At 55.0% G+C, this 17,568-nt stretch overlaps 1 protein-coding gene across 2 annotated transcripts in view; it reads left to right on the top strand.

The window, feature by feature from the left end:
- The first annotated feature begins 361 nt into the window (after positions 1–361).
- CTDSPL (CTD small phosphatase like) overlaps positions 362–17,568 on the top strand; it is a 70,218-nt gene continuing 53,011 nt past the window's right edge. Inside the window, exon 1 of one of the 2 annotated variants that reach the window (XM_043986061.1) lies at positions 362–561. In XM_043986061.1, coding sequence (XP_043841996.1) covers positions 477–561 — 85 coding nt within the window. In that variant the 5' untranslated portion in view covers positions 362–476. The remainder of the gene's footprint in view (positions 562–17,568) is intronic. The other variant, XM_043986070.1, reaches the window with a different exon arrangement.

Here is a 17,568-nt window from a genome sequence, read left to right as displayed (position 1 = left end):
GGACCTCGGGGAGCCCTGGACACGTCGGGCCCCGCCCCTTACAGGCCCCGCCCACTCCAGCCCCGCCCCCCGCTCCGCTCCGCTCCCTCCCCTCCCCTCCCCCTGGGCTCGGGGCCCGGCCTGTGGCGGCGGCGGCGGCGGCGGCGGCAGCGGCGGCGGGGGCGCGGGCTCGGGCTCGGGCTCGGGGGCCGGCTCTCTCTCCCCGGCGGCGCGGCCCGGGATTCATGGTGAGGAGGCGGCGGCGGCGGCGGCGGCGGGGGCCGGGGCCGGGGCCGGGGCCGGGGCGGAGCGGCAGCGGCGGCGGCGGACACGGACGCGGGCACGGGCGCGGAGACGGGAGCTGGAGGCCGGGCGGCGGCTGAGCGGGCGGCCGGAGCGGGCGGCGGCCGAGGCGGAGGCGGCGGAGGCGGGGGCGGCCCAGCGCGCCCCTCCCGGGGCCCCCCCTCCCCGGGCCGCCGCGGCCGGGATCGGGGCCCATGGACGCCCCGTCCATTATCACCCAGGTGACCAACCCCAAGGAGGACGAGAGCAGCCCGACCTCCTGCAGCGGGCCCGACAAAGGTGAGAGGGCGTGGAGGGTGGGGAGGGGGGCCGTGACATCCGCGGGAGGGGCTCCCTCCCCCATCCCCACCTCCCGGCGGGGGGGGAGGGGCGTGCGCGCCCCTGGGGGTCCCCGGCTTCTTGGGGCGTGCGCGCGCACCCTGGCGCCCTCACCCTCAGCCCAGGAAAGGGTGGGGGCTCCCCTCCCCTCGGCCTCCCCCTCCGGACAGCTCCCAGCCCCCCCAGAGCGCCGGGACCTCCGCCGGCCTCAGCCCCTGGGACAGCGCCCGCCGGGCCACCGGCTCGGCCCTTCCGTCTGGGGGGGCCGGGCGCCCCTGGGCAGGGTTCCCGGCCCGCCCAAGTGCGCCTGAAATCCTCCGGTTTCCCCCAGCCTGGCCCCTCTCTGCTCCCGGGCGGAAGCTGGCCAGACTCCTCCTGCTGCCTCTGTGCCGAGGGGCTGGGGCACCGCGGCCAGCGACCCCCGACTGGCCGGGGGCACCTTGGGGAGGCAGGGACGGGTCCGTCCTGCTCCCAGGCTCCTCCCCGGAGCCCTTCGGGGCCTTCTCTGCCCCCTCTGCCTGCCTCGGTATTGATCTCCAAAGAGGGACGGGACTTGGCATCCCGTGATCCCAGTCAGCCCATCTGCTCCGAAGCACCCCCTCCCTTTGCCACAAGATGGGGGCCCTTCGGGGCTCCTTCAGGATCCCCTTTCTAAGAGGGGCAGAGTGGGTTTCTCTGACACCTCCTGACGCCCTGGGTGACTGACCCTGGGGAACGACTGAACCTGCCGTTCAGTGCCCTTGGCAAGTTTCTGAATTACTGTTAGCTGGAGGAGGAGTCCCCCACCCCCCACCCGGCTTCCAGGCTCCTCTGATGAGCCTAGGGGCAGGGGCAGGGGGCTTCCCGAGCTGAGCCGGTGCTTTGGCATAGTCCTGCAGCGTGTGTGTTGGGGGGTGGGGGCACAGACAGGAGCACACACTGTCAGTTGGCAAGGCTGCAGCCCTTCGGAGAAGCTCTGGCCTTGTGTGGTGTGTGGATTGGCTCCTCGATTTGAATTCTCACCAAAATGCTGTTGCTTTTTCCTGGGTGACCCTGGGGAAGATGAGGCAGAGCTCAGCAGGTGTAGGGCGTGTCTGTCTTCCCACATGCCTAGTGAATGGGTGAGGTGGGAAAGGAGTCCCCTGCCCCCCTCCCCAGGGCCTGGGACCTGGCCCTCTGCCCTGCTCCTTATACTAGCTGGTGGTACTTGTAGCTCTGCTGGGGCTGCCCACCTGGGCCTCTCTGGGCCCGTAGGGCAGCAGGTCGGATAAAGGGGCCAGGGAGGAAGGCACATGGAGGCTTCAAGAATGGGCAGCCTCTGTTCCGGCTGAGGCAGCATGACCAGGACATCTCCCTGGTGCTCTTAGCACATGGAATGATGCTGGACTGCTGGGGATGACCAAGTCTGGGCTCCCTGGAGGCTGGTCCCCCCTCCCACTGCTCCCTCCCCGCCCCCACACGGACAAGGGAGATTTGGCCAAACTTTGGCAGCTTGGTGCCTGCTCAGCAGGAGCCCAACATGGACTCCTGGGGCCTGGGATAGGGAGCCTCACTCAGAGCTCTGTCTGTGTCAGAGGTGAACACAGTAACACCATTGAGGGGCTGTCAGTGTGGCCTTCGGGGCCTCTCACAACTCCTCTGGGAGTCCGTGGGGGAGAGTGGGAATTGTTGGAAGGCCTGCACCCAAGGGGTGGGGGTGGGGGGCAGCCACATGTTCTGCCGGAGTCTTCAGTGTAGATTTCTGAAGCAGCCTTTGATTCTTTCTATCTCTTTAGCGACTCCCCAGGCCTGATGAGGGAAATTCCAAACTTAGGCCTTTCCTGTTCCTGAAGGGGGGTGGGATAACCCGTCATCGCCAACCACTCAGTGTCTTAAAATCGTCTTCATCGCCGTTCTAATGAGATTCACTAACAATTTGGCTTCAGACTTTGGTGAGGGAAATCCATGTCTGTTCTGATGGAGAAGCCAGGCCCGTCTGTCCTGCTGTCCCCAGGACGGGGCCCTCTGTGCTGGTTTGGTTGGCTCAGAGTGACATGTCCACCTGTGTCCTGTAGCACAGTGGAAGCTTAGGACATAGGCTTGTGTCCCTTCACTTTTGAAAGTCTGTGTGGTGACATGTCTAAGATTTCCCCAAGAAGAGCATTGCTTTGAGGTTTGTCTCTGTCCAGAGACTTTCAGAACTGAATCGTGGTGAAATCCTTCAGGGCTTTGTGGCTATCCTGCAAATTAAACTGACAAACACACCAACAGACCCCCAGCTTTTGAGAAGAGGCCTATGTGCCGCTTACTAAGGGGGATTGAAGTTAATGTGCCAGGAACAAGAATAAATGCCCTTTAGCTGGCTGGTCACCTCCCAGGCCATTTCCATGGGTGCAGGATGGATGGCAGCTGTTTGTGCTCTACTTGGGGGGGGAGGGGGTTGGCAAAGCAGAAGAGACCCTCATCTGAAATACTTTGGCTGCCATTCCTTCTAATGACAGGTGCCCTGACCTGTCAGCCTCATGAGATGGATGGGATGCCTCAGCAAGGTTGGCCTGAGGACGTGACCTCTTTGGATGGGATCATGCAGTTCAAAGGGAGACTGGCTGAGTGTGGCCTTCCCATCTGCCCTCCTTAGTGGGCTCCATTTAAACAATATTGTCCTTCAGAAGGTGCAGCTAGGAGGGGTTCAGTGCTGAATGTTGGTACTCCAGACTGGCCAACTGCTTGGGACAGAAAAGTAGGGGCCTTTTTTTTTTTTTTTTTTTTGACAGGGCCGAGAACTAGAATTAATTTGGGTTTTGCACCAAAAAGACTGACTGGAGAATTCATAAGCACTCTGGATTAGATCTCTTTTCCTTTTTTAAAAAAACTTTATTATTTTAAAAAACATTGATTTTTAAAATTTTGAGTTCTGAATTCTCTTCTTCCCTCCTACTGAACCTCCCCCTCCCCATAGAGAAGGCAAGAAATGTGAGCGGCATATATTTCTTACCATCCATTGTAGCTGGCGAAGTAGGGTGTATGGAGAGGGTGAGTAGGAGTCCATGGTCTCTGCCTGTCAAAAGGGTGGCGTGCTCTCAGGGCCAGCATGCGGCCAAAACGATCCAAGTGGTTTTGAAGAGGATGAGAAGGGGCTGATATGGCCACACAAGGGACTCCTTTCACTATGCAAAATCTAGAAGACATGTGGGGAAACTGAGGGTGAGGACAGAAAGGTGGCCTTTGGCTTGTTAGCAAAGGGCCGGGAAGGCTGGAAGGCAGATGGAGTCAAGGCTTATGGCCAATGTGGTGGCGTGTAGAAAGCTGTACAGGAGGGCACGAGAAAGGTCCCAAGGGAGGGGGCTGGTATCAGGGCACAGGGGACTTTGACAAGAAGTAACAGAAGTAGGGGCAGCTAGGTGGCACAGTGGATAGAGCACCGGCCCTGGAGTCAGGAGTACCTGAGTTCAAATCCAGCCTCAGACACTTGACACTTACTAGCTGTGTGACCCTGGGCAAGTCACTTAACCCCCATTGCCTCACTAAAAAATAATAATAATAATAAAGAAGTAACAGAAGTGGCTGCTGGGAATGGGGATCCAGAATGAGTGAGGAGCTAAGCAGGGGAGCCTCTACTGCCCTTGATGTGTCCCCAGGTCCCAGAGATACGTTCACGACCCAGGAGAGCATCGGCCCCAGTTCTTGCCAAAGCTGTAGGGAGAAGGGGAGAAGTGCAGGACCAGGCACGTGTCTCTGTATCTTCTTCGAAAGCTGCCCTATTGAGCTTCCCTTTGGCTTCCTTTGATAGGAGCAAAGTCATGGTGAGATACTTAGTGGGGACTTTGAAAAGGTCCCAGTGATCGCTAGGAAGCAGCTCTGGTTCAAGGAGGAAAGCATGTGTGCTACGCTCATTTCCTTTTGTGATGGAGTCACTCCTCCTCTCCACTGTCTCTTTCTACACATATCTCACTTTACCCTAACCATCCTGGAGGGGGAGGTGCTTTTATCCTCCTGACTTTACAGATGAAGAAACTGTGGTTAAGTGGCTAGTGTCTGTGGCAGAATTCAAACTCAGGTCTTCTTTTTTTTTTTTGGTGAGGCAATTGGGGTTAAGTGACTTGCCCAGGGTCACACAGCTAGTAAGTGTTAAGTGTCTGAGGCCGGATTTGAACTCAGGTACTCCTGACTCCAGGGCCGGTGCTCTATCCACTGTGCCACCTAGCTGCCCCCCAAATTCAGGGCTTCTTGACTCCAAGTCTCTCCACTGGGCCACTGGGATGAGGGGAATGCTGTAGATGGAATGGACAATTATCTTTCCAAGGAATAGGACAAACACTGTCATGCCATGATGTGGACGAGAGAGAATTGTGGGCTGGCTAATGGTATAAAATTATAGATGAGGGTTCAAGGTTTGTTTAATAGCCATATCCAAAGAGCTGATGAATGGATCAATGTTATCTTGGAAGTAGAATTCCTCATTTGCTCTATCCTTGGCCTCATGGTATTTAACATTTTTATCAATGACGTGGATAAAGTCCATAGAGCATACCTTTAAAATTTGCAGAAGAAATGAAGCAGGAGAGGGAAGGCGAACATCATGTGAGATTACAAAATTGAAATCTCAAAAGCTGACAATTGACTTAACAGTGGGCTGAGTCTAGTCAGAGAAAATGTAACAGAATCAATGTAAAGTTCTACACTCTGGGTTACAACAATCAATTGCCTGGAGAGAGTATGTGTAAGATGTGATGAGATAAGGGGTTTTAGTCTTATGTTCTTCAAGCTAACGATGCCGAGAGGGGAGCTGTCTGCCAAAGCTCATAGCCTCATCTATGTAGAGAAAAGTCATCTCCAGAATAATGCAAGCAGCTTTGGGCTCCCCCCCCATTTTAGGAAGACCATTGGCCTCCTGACCATGTCCAGAGGAGGGCCCCCAGTATGCTAAGAAGGGCCTTGGAATCCCCCCCACTGAAGGATAGCATTCAGCTCTGTGCATTTATTAAATGTGTTCTTTCTATTGGATGATCTCCCACTGATCTAGTCGGTAGCTTGCTTCTACATAGCTCTCTGCATGTTGTCTCCCCATCAGACTGGGAGCTTCTTGAGGGCAGGGACCTTGTTGTGGCTTCTTTGTGGCCCCTGGCACCTCAGGCATTTCACAGATGTTTATTGACTGACTGCTTCCTCAGTGGTAGCAGTAGCTGTTCAGAAAGCCCTGGGGATACAGAGGAAAGTTCCTTCCACAGCATGGGGCTGTTGTCTAGAGAACGGCTCAGCCCACGTGCCCTTGGCACGAGGTGGGGAGAGTTGATGGTGGGCTGCTGTATGCCAAAGGGGATCAGATGGGCTCTGGAGAATGGGCAGTCAGGAAGAGAAGCCGCCCAGCTGGTGAGTGACTGGATGGGAAAGAGAAACTTGCCTACCAGAAGCTGCCCAAAGATGGCGCTGTCTATAAGTGGAGGATCAATGGTCGTTTGGTGTGGGGTTCAGATGGTCACCCGGTGGGGACGTTTGGAGACATCTCTTGCTTCAGGTGTGGCTTGAAGTCTCTGGGTCTCTTCTTCTAGCTTTGCCATTCTGTGATTCACACTTTAGCCTTTCCATCCTCACCTTGACTCACTCCAGAGTCACGGAGTGTGAGTGCCTGAAACCATTGCCACAGAGCTTCTTTCTGGACCCCATAGAGGTCAGGTGACTTGCTCGGGGTTTCACCGGTAGGAAGTAGCAGGGTCAGGATTTGAAGGCAGGGCCTCTCCCCCCACGCCTGAGATGTCCAAGGCTTAACTAAGCCAAATGCTGAGGAACGTGGATGATAGACCACCCGCCCCCCCCAACACATTCTGCATGCTGCATTTCCTCCGTTTCCGAGAAAATCCTTGGAGAATGGGCATGCTTTTGGGAAAAGCAGGCTGGCATCAATGAGGGCCTTTATGCATGTGTCTGTGTCACGGCCATGAACAACAACGCTGGAAGCACCAGGGACTCTTAGCTTCTTCTCCACATCGCGAGAGCTCAGAAAATGGCCACTGACCACCTGGACTCCAGTCTTCCTGCGTGTTCTCTGGCTCAAAGCCTGAGTCGTGCAAGATCTTCCAGAAAGGAGAGGCAGGACCGAAGCGGGGCCCGCCTGGGCTACAGGCTGGAGGGAGGATGACCTGGGGCCTCTGCCTCTGCCATCCTCCATGGCCCCGCTGAGCTTTCTGGTGCAGAGATCTGCCCAGGCCTGGGAAGAGCAAAGCCAGGCTCTGACTGGCGGAGACTGGCCTTGCGCTGCTGCTCCCCCATACAGCCTTTAGGCCTCGCTGGGGACAGCTGCAGGAGGGCCAGGGAAGCTGGGATCAGCTGGCACCTAGGCTTGGCCCGGCCCCTCAGTTGACAGATGAGTAAATTAAGGCCCAGAGAGCTGAGTGAGTCACCTGCCCGGGATCCCATTCTGCATAAGACGTGGCTCTCCTGACCCTTTATTGGACCGGGAGGAGAGAAGACAGGGCTCCTTGGAATACAGATGGGGAGCTGGCCTGAATGTTCATGGGGGACCACCCTGGGCTGTTTTGGCTCAGCCCCCAGTCCCTCAAAGCAGTGAGGGGGATGCCAATGGCATCAAGGTCACGTGCAGCCCTGAGCCCTGCCCAGGGGGAGGTGAGTTCAGCCCCCGAACAGGGCCGTCTGGCTGGGGCTAACCAAGAGAATGCACGCCACTAGGCTTTCCTTAAGCCCATGGCAGCAGAGAAAGACTATGCCTGGGGAGGTGCTACCAACCTCAGTCTGGTTTGGGTTTATTTAAGGCTCACAACCGGCACTCACTGTGAGATGTGCAAACGGTTTTAGATTAGATACGGGTGAGCACGTCCCTGGATATTTCCTCATGTTCACACGGCTGGGATGCCCGGCCTCGTCTACACCTCACTTTGAGAGCAATCCTGAGGGAGGCCGGTGCTCTTATCACCCCCATTTCACAGATGAGTACACTGAGGTGCAGAGAAGGTAAATGACCTGTCCAAGGTCGAGAAGGTGGTGGGGCTTTTCTGGTTGCCTTTGCTCGCTGTGCCCATTCCTACTGAGAGCATCACTGCTCTCTTGGGTTAATACTGTGAATTGCACGGTGGGGAGGTTTGCATTCTGTGAAGCTCAGGGAATTGGCCTGTTGGAGGAGGGTAGCTGGCCTTCTTGTGGACATCACGAGAAAGCAGCATCGAGAAGTAGGTCTGCCTTTGAACTCTGTCTCCCCAGGATCTTAGCTAGGGCCAAGCATGAAGTACACATTTAACAAACCCTTGCTGAATTGAATTGGCACGTCAGACATTTATGTGCTAGTTGTGTGACCTTGGGCAAGTCACTTTACCGTGGCTTGGGGATAATAACAGCACTCCCCTCACTGGATTGCTGTGAAGATCAAATGAGATCCTATTGGTAAAGTACTTGGCTTCATGCCCAGCACATAGTAGATGCCATATAAATGTTACTGTGACTATGTGAGTGGGGCTGAATAGCTAACCTTTGAGCAGCCCAGCCTTTTTTAACCTGAAACATGTGGTGATGAGCTTTGTAAAGGAGACAGAATCAAGCCCTAATGATGCTGAATGGGACAGTCCCTTTTGGCCTCCCTGGTCCAGGAATGTAGGTTCCCTGGTGTGTGTGTGTGTGTGTGTGTGTGTGTGTGTGTGTGTGTGTGTTTACCTTTCTAAATGGAATCAAATGTGGGCAGGCACGTGGGTGCAGCCAGAGGCCCCCGGCCCTATCATTCAGCCAGTCCCTGGCTTACATCAGAACCTGTAGACATCGACTCCTTCCACTCCAGTGGGAGGGGCTGCCTCCTGTTCTTGGCTGAATGGCCCCTTTGTATCTCCAGTCTGTCTGCTCTGCCTCCCAGGCGGGCCTGCCAGCATGGATGCTGGGTGCAGATCTCTGGTCCCTCTTCCAGGCCATTGAGGTGCCCCTCTCATCTCTCATCATCTGGGTCGCTCTCCCCTTGCAGAATTCTTGTTGATGTGCTAGAGGCCAGCTAGCGTCAGGGCACGACTGTATCAGCCCCGCCTTTGTAAAGGCGGCTGCGAGATGCCCAGAGACCACGGATTCCAGCAGAAAGCCAGGCTGTGCTTTCCAATTGCAGATAATTCCAACCTTCCCAAGCCTAATCAGTGCTCAGGTCTCATAATTAGCATGCCATAAATGTCTTCCAAATAACTTGGCTCCCTTACATTAAACTCACAATCCATTGACTTTTCTTTCAAAGGCTTCACGCGCTGAAGGGAAAAGAAGAGATTTCAGTGCCTTCTGCTCACTCCTGGCCTGTTTGTAAGGCCCTCGTCAAGGCAGTTTCCAGCATCTTAATGTTGGTATTGGGGTGGGCAGCTTTTTGTTGGGATACAACATCTCCTCAGGTTGCTGGGGAATCTGAGTTCTGCCCAAGGGGCAGGCTGTCATTGGTTTATTACGCCCCTACTGTGTGGCAGGTCCTGGGCGAAGCACCTGGGAAGCAGCCCTTGTCCTTGAAGCCCTTCCAGGCTACACTCTCTCAACCTCACTGTCTGTCCCCCATCTCCATGATTTATGGATGCCTGCTCTTTGGCTTTTATTGGCCTGTTAGCAGCCCTGCAGAAGCTGGAATGGTGTAGCATTTCCCAAGTCAGGGGAACATTCCAGCTGATAGGAACTTTGAGTTTTCTGTACTCTTGGCAGCTTTATAAGGAAAGGCCAGAGGAAGGTCTGTCTTCCCAAGACGCAGCTGGGAGGCCCTCTCAGACAGCGGTGAGTACTAGGGACCTGTCCAAGGTCACACAGGTTAGACCGAGTGCCAGAGGCCAGACTCAAACCAGTCTCGTTGAAGTTCTGGTCTGTGGGCCTCCCACTGCCAGGGCATGGAGAGAGGCTGGGATCGTCCCGTGCCTTTCAGATGAGCAGCCTTGGAGGTAACCAGGTGCCGAGTGTCAGTGAGGAGGGGTGAGCAGGGTGGGAGGCCTTCAGGATGTAGTTGGGTGTGGGTAGTCATTTTTGTTGGTAGTTTGATTGGCATTGTCCTTGTAAAACCCTCTGCCTCCTTTGGTCTTCCATAAGCATTTATTACATGCCTACTGTATGCCAGGGTTACAAAGACAAAAACGAAAGGGACCCTGCCTTCAAGGAGTTCTCATTCTGCTGAGCCAACACCACATGTAAACATTGGAACACACACGTGATCCTGATGGTTGGAGGAGGAGGAGGGAGCATGGACAACTCCAGGGATCGGGGAAGGCTGCCTTGTAGGAAGCCAGGCTTTCCAGCAGAGGCCAGGAGGGAAGGAGGCCTGACCTGTCTTCCTGGACCGTGGGGTGCAGGGAGGGGAGCCTCATGCCACGGAGTGGTAAAAGTGAGCAGGGGCAGATGGTAAAGGCCTTTCTATATCACGTGTTTCATTCTGGAGGCAGCATGAGCCACAGGAAGGAGGTTCTGGCACAGAGGCCATGTTCCCATGTACAGAGGCTGCATGGCAGAGGCAGGAGGTCAGGCAGCCAGGGAGGAGGCCATGGCAATAGCCTGGGTAAGAAGGGGGCAATGAGACCAAGCCCCAGAGTGGTCGCTCACTGGGAGTGAGAGTGCAGATGAGCGGGAGTGAGAGATGTCTCAGTGGAGTAGATAAGGCTTCATGCTGACCCAGTATGGGGGGAGGGAGAGTTGGGGTTGGAGCCGGGGCGGAGGCGACCTGGGTGACTGCAAGGATAGTGGGGCTCTTGACAGAAAGAGGGACATTTGAAACAGGGATGGACCAAGATCCCCCATTCGGTCCAAACGCCTTGTTTCTGAGATGGGGCCGGATGGATGAGGCAATAATAACCCTCTGGCTAGGTCTGCCACGCCCCCCTGGCCCCGCGCTCCTTCACCTGGGTTTGGGAGAAGTCAGAATTGTGAGGCCGTCATGACACTACTACAGAATTGCTCTTGATGCTGCATCTGGGGGCACGGACATGCCATACCTTCCTCACTTGGCCCAGATGGGCAGTTCAGCTTTCTAAAGAGAAAAGAGGCTGAGGGGTCCTCAAAACAATTTGCCTGGGTTTGCAAGGGCATTGACCATCCCTTTTCCTGGGCGATGGTAGGCCGACTTCTCCCCTCTGCTCAGCAGCGGCCTCGTCTCCATTTGGGAGCCAGGCTTTCCTCCTGTTCCCTGACTGTCTAGAACAATGCGTGCAGCCTCCTTTCCTGCTCGGGCTCCAACTCCTTACTGGTGGGAATGGAGTCATCTCCACTTGTTGCAGGAGAATTCCAGAGTGTTTCTCAATGTCATGGAAATTCATTAAGTAACAAGGCAAATGTTTCTCCATGTGTTCATTCCATTCTAGGAGATGGCCAGATGGGTCCTTCCTAGTGAATGTGCTGGGGTTGCTGTGGGCCTGTCTTTTGTGCCGGGATTTTTGTTGGAACTTGTCAAGGGAAACTTGGGAAAGGAATTTGCCAGGCAGCGTGAAAGGCACTGTCCCCCAGTGCTTGAGAGGACCGGCCTCTCGGGCATCGGCGAGTATCATCAGGCATCGGCGGGCATCAGCAGGTTTTGGTGTGGAGTTCGGATGTTTAATCATGAAGCTGGCTTGGTTTCATCACGAGTGAGCCATCAGTAGCATTTGGCCAAAGCGTGAAAACCTCAGACAAACTGAGACGCAACTCCCTTGGCACTTGCCTAGTCATGGCTTTACCTGGACACCAGTGGCTCCTTGAAGCCAGGCATAGGTTTGCTCTGAGCACTCTCCTGCCCCCACACACTTGTCCTTGCTGTGGCCTGTGCCTGGAGCGCCCTCACCCCTTCCAGGTTGTTGGAGGCTCTCCTGCACAGGGGGTCTTACACGCTCCCCTGCTCATAGCGCCCCTCCTGGCCACTGCCTTGGGTTACCTTGTGGCACCTGTTTTGTCCTCCTTTGTCTGGGTCACATATTGCTAAGCTTCAGTGGGCCACCACCGCTTGGTGTTTGTCTCTGTTGTGGCACCTGGCACATCTGCAAGAGGTGCGTTAACAAGTGTGTGTTTGCTGACGGCTCCTGCTGAAGCCCAACCCTCTGCCTTAGCTGCCCTGGCAGTTCTGGGAGTTCTCCTGAAGCTTTTAAAGCGCCAGAAGAAATTCTGCCCCCTAATGGCATTGCGTCATCCCGACTCCAGACCCAGAGATCCAAGTGGGAAGAGCATGGCTTGGTGGGCTCAGAGGAGCAGGCATCCAAACTTCCGCCTTCTGCTGCTGCCTCCTGGAGTCTGGACACGTCACACAGTCTCAATGGGCCTCTCTGGCCTCATCTGTAAAGTGGGGGTGTTGGGCTTGATGCTCCCAAACCCCCTTCTGGCCCAGAGATCCAGTTTCTTCATCAGTAAACAAGACGGGACTGGCCCCGTGACACACGGGGATCTTCAAATCCACGGGCTCTGTTTCCCAAAGATCTCTTCAATGTGGACCCCCTGTGGCAAGCTGAGGGGAAGACCACGATCTGCATTGCACAAGGGTTGGCCACATCACTGAGGGCCTTTGAGTTGGGGGGAAGGATCTTGCTCTGCAGAGCGACACTGGAGGCACAGAGCTTGTCAATTCCGTTTGCTCCCGGGGCCCCACAGGAGTGGGGAGATCCCCTTCCAAGTCCCCTGAGCTCAGCCCGCCTGGGGCCTTCTGACTGAGCACTGTGGCCTGGCTTTGGGATTGAGAGGGGGAGTTACCTGCGCCTGACACCCCCCACCACTCCCTCCTTCTACCTTGGCAGTGCCCACAGAATAGGCTTTGAATTAGATTGCTGATGATGGCAGTTCAAATTGAGCAGGTATTTCTTATCAGGGAAGCCACTGGCTGCGGTCACGTAATACAGCACGAGGCGGGATGAGAGCCCAGACTTGTTAGAGAGTCACTAACGGTGTCCGCAGGCAGACTTGGGACCGGTGGCATCACCCTGGGCATTCTCTGGGTCCTGTGGAGTGAGCTTCCATCCTGTGTTGTGTGGACAAGCTTTCACAAAAGGTCTGCTTTGGGCCCAGACTGGGCCCTCTGGGGCTCCATGAGGTCCTATTGTGGACATGGGACCTAGGCAGAAGGTGGCAAGTGCAGTGAGAGTGGCCCAACGTGAGGTGTTCAGATGAGGGAGAGGTCACTTAGTCGCAGCTGCAGAGGGTAAGGGCTCTGGGGGAGAGATGGCCATGGAAACAGCCGTCCCAGCAGTTGGCTCACTTCCTCCTGGAGAGCAGATGAGGAGAGGTGCACCCTGGTGTTCCTGGGACTCAGGAGCCCTTGGCACTGGGTCCAGCCTGGCCACTAGCTAGCTGGCCACTAGCTCTCCCTTCTCAGGACCTGTTAAAGTGAGAGTGTCGCACCAGATGGGACACTTGGAGAGCTTTTCAGCCCCCAAGATGGTGGCCGCCTGCCCACCCGCTGTCGCTCTGGTGTTGGCTTCCAGATGTAAGAACTTTAATGCAGCATCTCTGTCTTTCAGGGAGATGTGGCCCAGAGGTGGCTAAGGAGGGCCTGGCAGATTCACGGGGGTGTCTGACAAGGCCCCCTTGGGAGCTGGGCCATGGCAGCCCCTGTGCAGTGTGGTTTACATGCTCTGATCAGATTTCAGCTATCTCAGGGGGCCTTGTCATGGGACATCCTCCCAGCCCAGAACCCTGCAAAGCTGCAGTGTCGGTTGGTGGGTGGTGGAATTGTATGATGTCGGCGTATCCTGGAGAAGGGCCAGCTGTCTTCAGAGGGCACTGTGTGGAATCCCCAGCCTAGCCTAGCCCCTTTAGATCCATTGACCTGCCTGGCATCCTGCCCCATCAAGTTCTTTGGTGAAACCGCTCAGCCCTTCCCGGCACCTCCGTGCCATCAGCACAGCTATTCCTAGTCCATTGCTATCTCTGTGGCCTCCCCAGCTGGGCCCTGCCCCCATCTCCTGGTACTCTTCACCTTTCATCAGTGTGCCACAGGCCCCTGCTGGCTCAGGGTCAGGAAGGCCAAGAGCCTCTTTTTTTTTTAACAAACATTTTTATTTAAGTTTTGAGGTCCAAATTCTATTCCCCTTCCCTTCCTGAGGCAGTAAGCAATTAAATATAGTTTATGCACGTGCAATTAAATAAAATGTTACTTCTATTAGTCACTTTGTGTAAAAAGACTCACAGAAAAGAAAAAGAATGAAAAAAACCGAAAAATGGCCTTTTTCAGTCTGTTATGCCAATATCAGTTCTTTCTCTGGAGGTGGATAGTCTGCTTCATCATGAGTCCTTTGGGATTGTCTTGGATCATTGTATTGCTGAGAGTTGTTAAGTCATTCACAATTCTTCATGAACAATATTGCTGTCTGTATACAATATTCTCCTGGTTCTGTTCACTTCACTGTGTCCATTCATGCAAGTCTTTCCAGATTTTTTTGAAGTCATCCTGCTTGTCATTTCTTGTAGCACAATAATATTCCATTACAGTCACATACCACATGTTCAGCCATTTCCCAATGGATGGGCATCCCCTCAGTTTCCAATTCTTAGCCACCACAAAAGAGCAGCTATCAGTATTTTTGTACTAATAGGTCTTATTCCCTCTTTTAGAAAAATCTCTTTGGGATATGGCCCTACCAGTGGAGCAGACGGGATGCCGTTTCACAGTCCTTTGGGCGTAGCTCCAGATTGCTCTGAGAGCCTCTTGACACAAAGTGGCTAAAGAATGAGGCTGGGCCTCTCGATCCCCTGTCCACCAACTTTGCCCTCCCTCGTTTTCCTTCCAGAGATGATTTGCAGACCCCCTGGTCCTTTGTTTTCACATCTCACTCACCAGGCTGGCCTGAGCTCCAGAAAGAATTCACCTTTGCCCCTTTGCTCAGGGTTCAGGAGAGGAAAGTGTCATCCTAGGGAGAGAGATCTCATCTTGGTTGGAGGAGGGGAGATGAGTTGGCAAGGATGTCATGAAGGCCCTTGAGATGGAATGAACAGATTTGGGATCCTGGGGGGCGGCAGCGGGGGAGGTTCGGGCCTGACCTGTGATTTATTCTGCCCAGGGAGCCCCTCCTCACTCATGCAGATGGTCGTTGGCCTCACAGCTCCCAGTCTTAGGAGCTGGTGGGGACCCTGCGAGGTGACATCACTCTCGGTGGTTTCCAGCTGGAAAAGCCAGGAGGCTGAAAGAAATGTGATTTGGCCTAAGTGGGGCAGGCAGGGGCCAGTCCTTGGCTTGACCTGGACTTAGCAGAAGGATGCTGACAGGGCCCTTCCCCAAGGGCCTCCTTTCCCATTTCTTCTCCTCCCTCCCCCCTTCTTGACTTCTCTCCCCTCACATTTACATACCCCCTTCTGTCCCTAATGGACTGGTCTCCAGCCTCCTCCCCCACTATACATCTGCTCCCCAGGCCTTCCGGTCAGTCTCCTAGCCGACCCTACCAGCTGCTCCTGATACATCCCCTCTCCTCCTTTTCGGCCAGGCCCCCTGGGAGCTGACATCTGACACTGGTGGGAGCCACGGGCCAGGCCACAGCCTGGGCCTCTCCCCCCAGCTCTTCATTGGCTTGAGGACCACCCTGGTTGCCCTGGCCCTCTTCATTCCTCAACCTGGGTGACAAGGATCCCCTAAGGCAGGGGTGGGTTGTCAGGGCTTATCCACAGGGGATTGGGGAGTAGGGGGAAGGGGGAAGGCTACAGTTGGAGGTTAACCCAAAAAACCACCCTAGAAGAGGATTAGGGAGCAGCTGTGGTGGGGAGAGGCTGAATGTGAGAACCCTTGTGGAGTCCATGTTCTCAAGCATCACACTGGAGGAGACACATTGCAGGGAGGCACGTGACCAGGCCTGAGCCAGCACTAGTGAATGAGGCCTGGGCACATCTCAGTGCTATGACAGGTGTGTCCTCTGAGGCCTGTGGCGTTCCCAGAAGGAGGAGGTGAAGTGGCCAGGCTCCCTCCTGGCCCGATTCTTGCTTCAGGTATAACTCCTGTGCACAGACCTAGAGCCAAAGTGAGATGCACCTGGGGGCAGGCTGCCTTGGTGAACCCTCCCCAGCCTCCAGTGCCAAACAGAGCCAAGGCTCACTATTACAGCTTTCAGGGATGACAGGAAAATGGACTGGCCAGCTGCAATAAGACCATCCCCCCTGAGCCACCCCTTGGGCAGCCTTTCAGGACTGAACTTCCCGGCCCATTTTTGGGTGGCAGTGACTGGCGTATTTCAAAGGTCAGCTCTTCTCTGCAGAAGGGACACTCGCCAACATGCTCGTGACTGAGAGTTTGGCTAAGAGCCAATCTCCAATGCCATTGAGGACTCTGCTGAGTACAGGAGCAGAGGGCTGGTTCAGCCACCCAGGAGAATCTGAGCTGATAAGGAAGGAAGTGGGTCTTGTCCATTTTGGGCCTTGGCAGAGAGGTTCGTTTCTAAGGTACATGGAAGGGCTTTTCAGGGAATCCTACCCAAGTGTCAAGGAGAATGGAATGCCCAGCCCCCTACTCCTTCTGGTGCTCAGCTACCTGCAGTGTGGGTCACAAGGCCCCACAGGAGCCTGGATTATACACCGGACCCTGAGAGAACGGCCCTGTCCCCACTGCTGGGCCTTAGGACAGCATGCCGGCATCCTGTCAGCTTCTCCAGGAGTCGGCCATTGATTCCATTGATTCCGCCAATGTGGAGGCCGAGGTTGGCTGGCCAGGACGGGAGTGAGGCAGAGTGACTCGGATGAGACTAATGGGCCTATGGTGGAGGAGCCAGATCCCGGAGGACTCAGCCTTGCACTCCTCAGCAGCAGCTTGGGGGAGCCACCTGCCCCAGGCCTGCTGCAACCTGGGCCCACGTTGACCGTGTTGTGACTTGGCCTTTGGGCTCCTGCTGGTCTCTTTGTGGGCCACTGCTTTCTTCGAGGAGATGAAGGTGCTGACCTCTGGGAAAAGGGGGCTTCCCAATAGAGAGCAAGAGGAAGATGGCAAAAGGTTGCCCTCTGCTCCAGGACGAGCTGCAGCTTCAGGGCTTGTGGCTCTCTCTGGGCCTGCCTGCCTCATCGGGATGGTGAAAAGCAAAGATGGAGGACTTCTGAGCAAGCAGGCATGGCCAGAGGAGGTCCGGGGGCTGGCACCTCAGCATGTGCTGGGCTCTTTTTTAATATTTCATTTTTTTCTTCAATTAAATGGTTTGTTAAGTTCCAAATTCTGCCCCTCCCTTATCTCCCCCTCCCAGAAATGGTAAGCAATCAGATATGGGTTCTACGTGTGCAATCATGTAAAACATTTCCATATTAGTCATTTTGTACAGGAAGACAAGAAAGAGAAGGGGAGAGAGCGGGGGGGGGGGGAGAAGAAGAAGAAGAGGAGGAAGAGGAAGGAAGGAAGGAAAGACAGCCCGCTTCAGTCAGCATTCTTTGGAGGTAAATGTTTGGCTTCGTTAGTCCTTTGGGACTGTCTTGGATCATTGCATTGCTGAGGATGGCCGAGTCACTCACAGTTCTGCCTTGGACAATGTACATTTGCAGTGTACGATGTTCTGGTTCTGCTCCCTTCACTCTGCATCCATCCATACAAGTCTTTCCAGGCCTTTCGGAAACCCCCCTTCTCATTTCTTACAGCACAGCAATGTTCCCTCACCATCACACCACAGCTTGTTCAGCTGTCCCCCAAATGATGGCACCCCAAGATTTCTAGTTCTTTGCCACCAGAGAAAGTGCTGCTGTGAGCATTTGTGTGCAAATAAGGCCCTTTTCCCTTTCTTGTTTTGTTTGTATCTTGTGGGGATATGGAGCTAGCCCCGGTGTTACTGGTTCGCAGGATGTGAAGGGTTCTTCGGGCAGGGACAGGGGGTGCCATGGGCATCCTTGTTCATGTGAGGGTTGAACCAGTGGACGTGAGGCCCCTTGCAGCTCTGAGGTTCTGGGGCTGGTCCTGCTTGTCCCAGACTGGCTAATGGTGTTGGGCACTGGATGCGAGACCAGCAGACTTCACTTCAGGGCTCTCTAGTGAGGGAAAGATCCTTGGATGGGAAAGTCAATAAGGCATTGAAGCTGAAGGGGAAGCAGAAAGTGGGCAAGCCCCTCACCACCGGCAGCTTGGCAGTAGACTCTGTACAAAGGGAATACAGTGCTGTCTTG

The sequence above is a fragment of the Dromiciops gliroides genome, chromosome 1, assembly GCF_019393635.1.
Source record: "Dromiciops gliroides isolate mDroGli1 chromosome 1, mDroGli1.pri, whole genome shotgun sequence".
Taxonomy (NCBI): Eukaryota; Metazoa; Chordata; class Mammalia; order Microbiotheria; family Microbiotheriidae; genus Dromiciops; species Dromiciops gliroides.
Note: the sequence above shows the minus strand (reverse complement) of the source record. Positions and strands in the feature narration are given on the sequence as shown.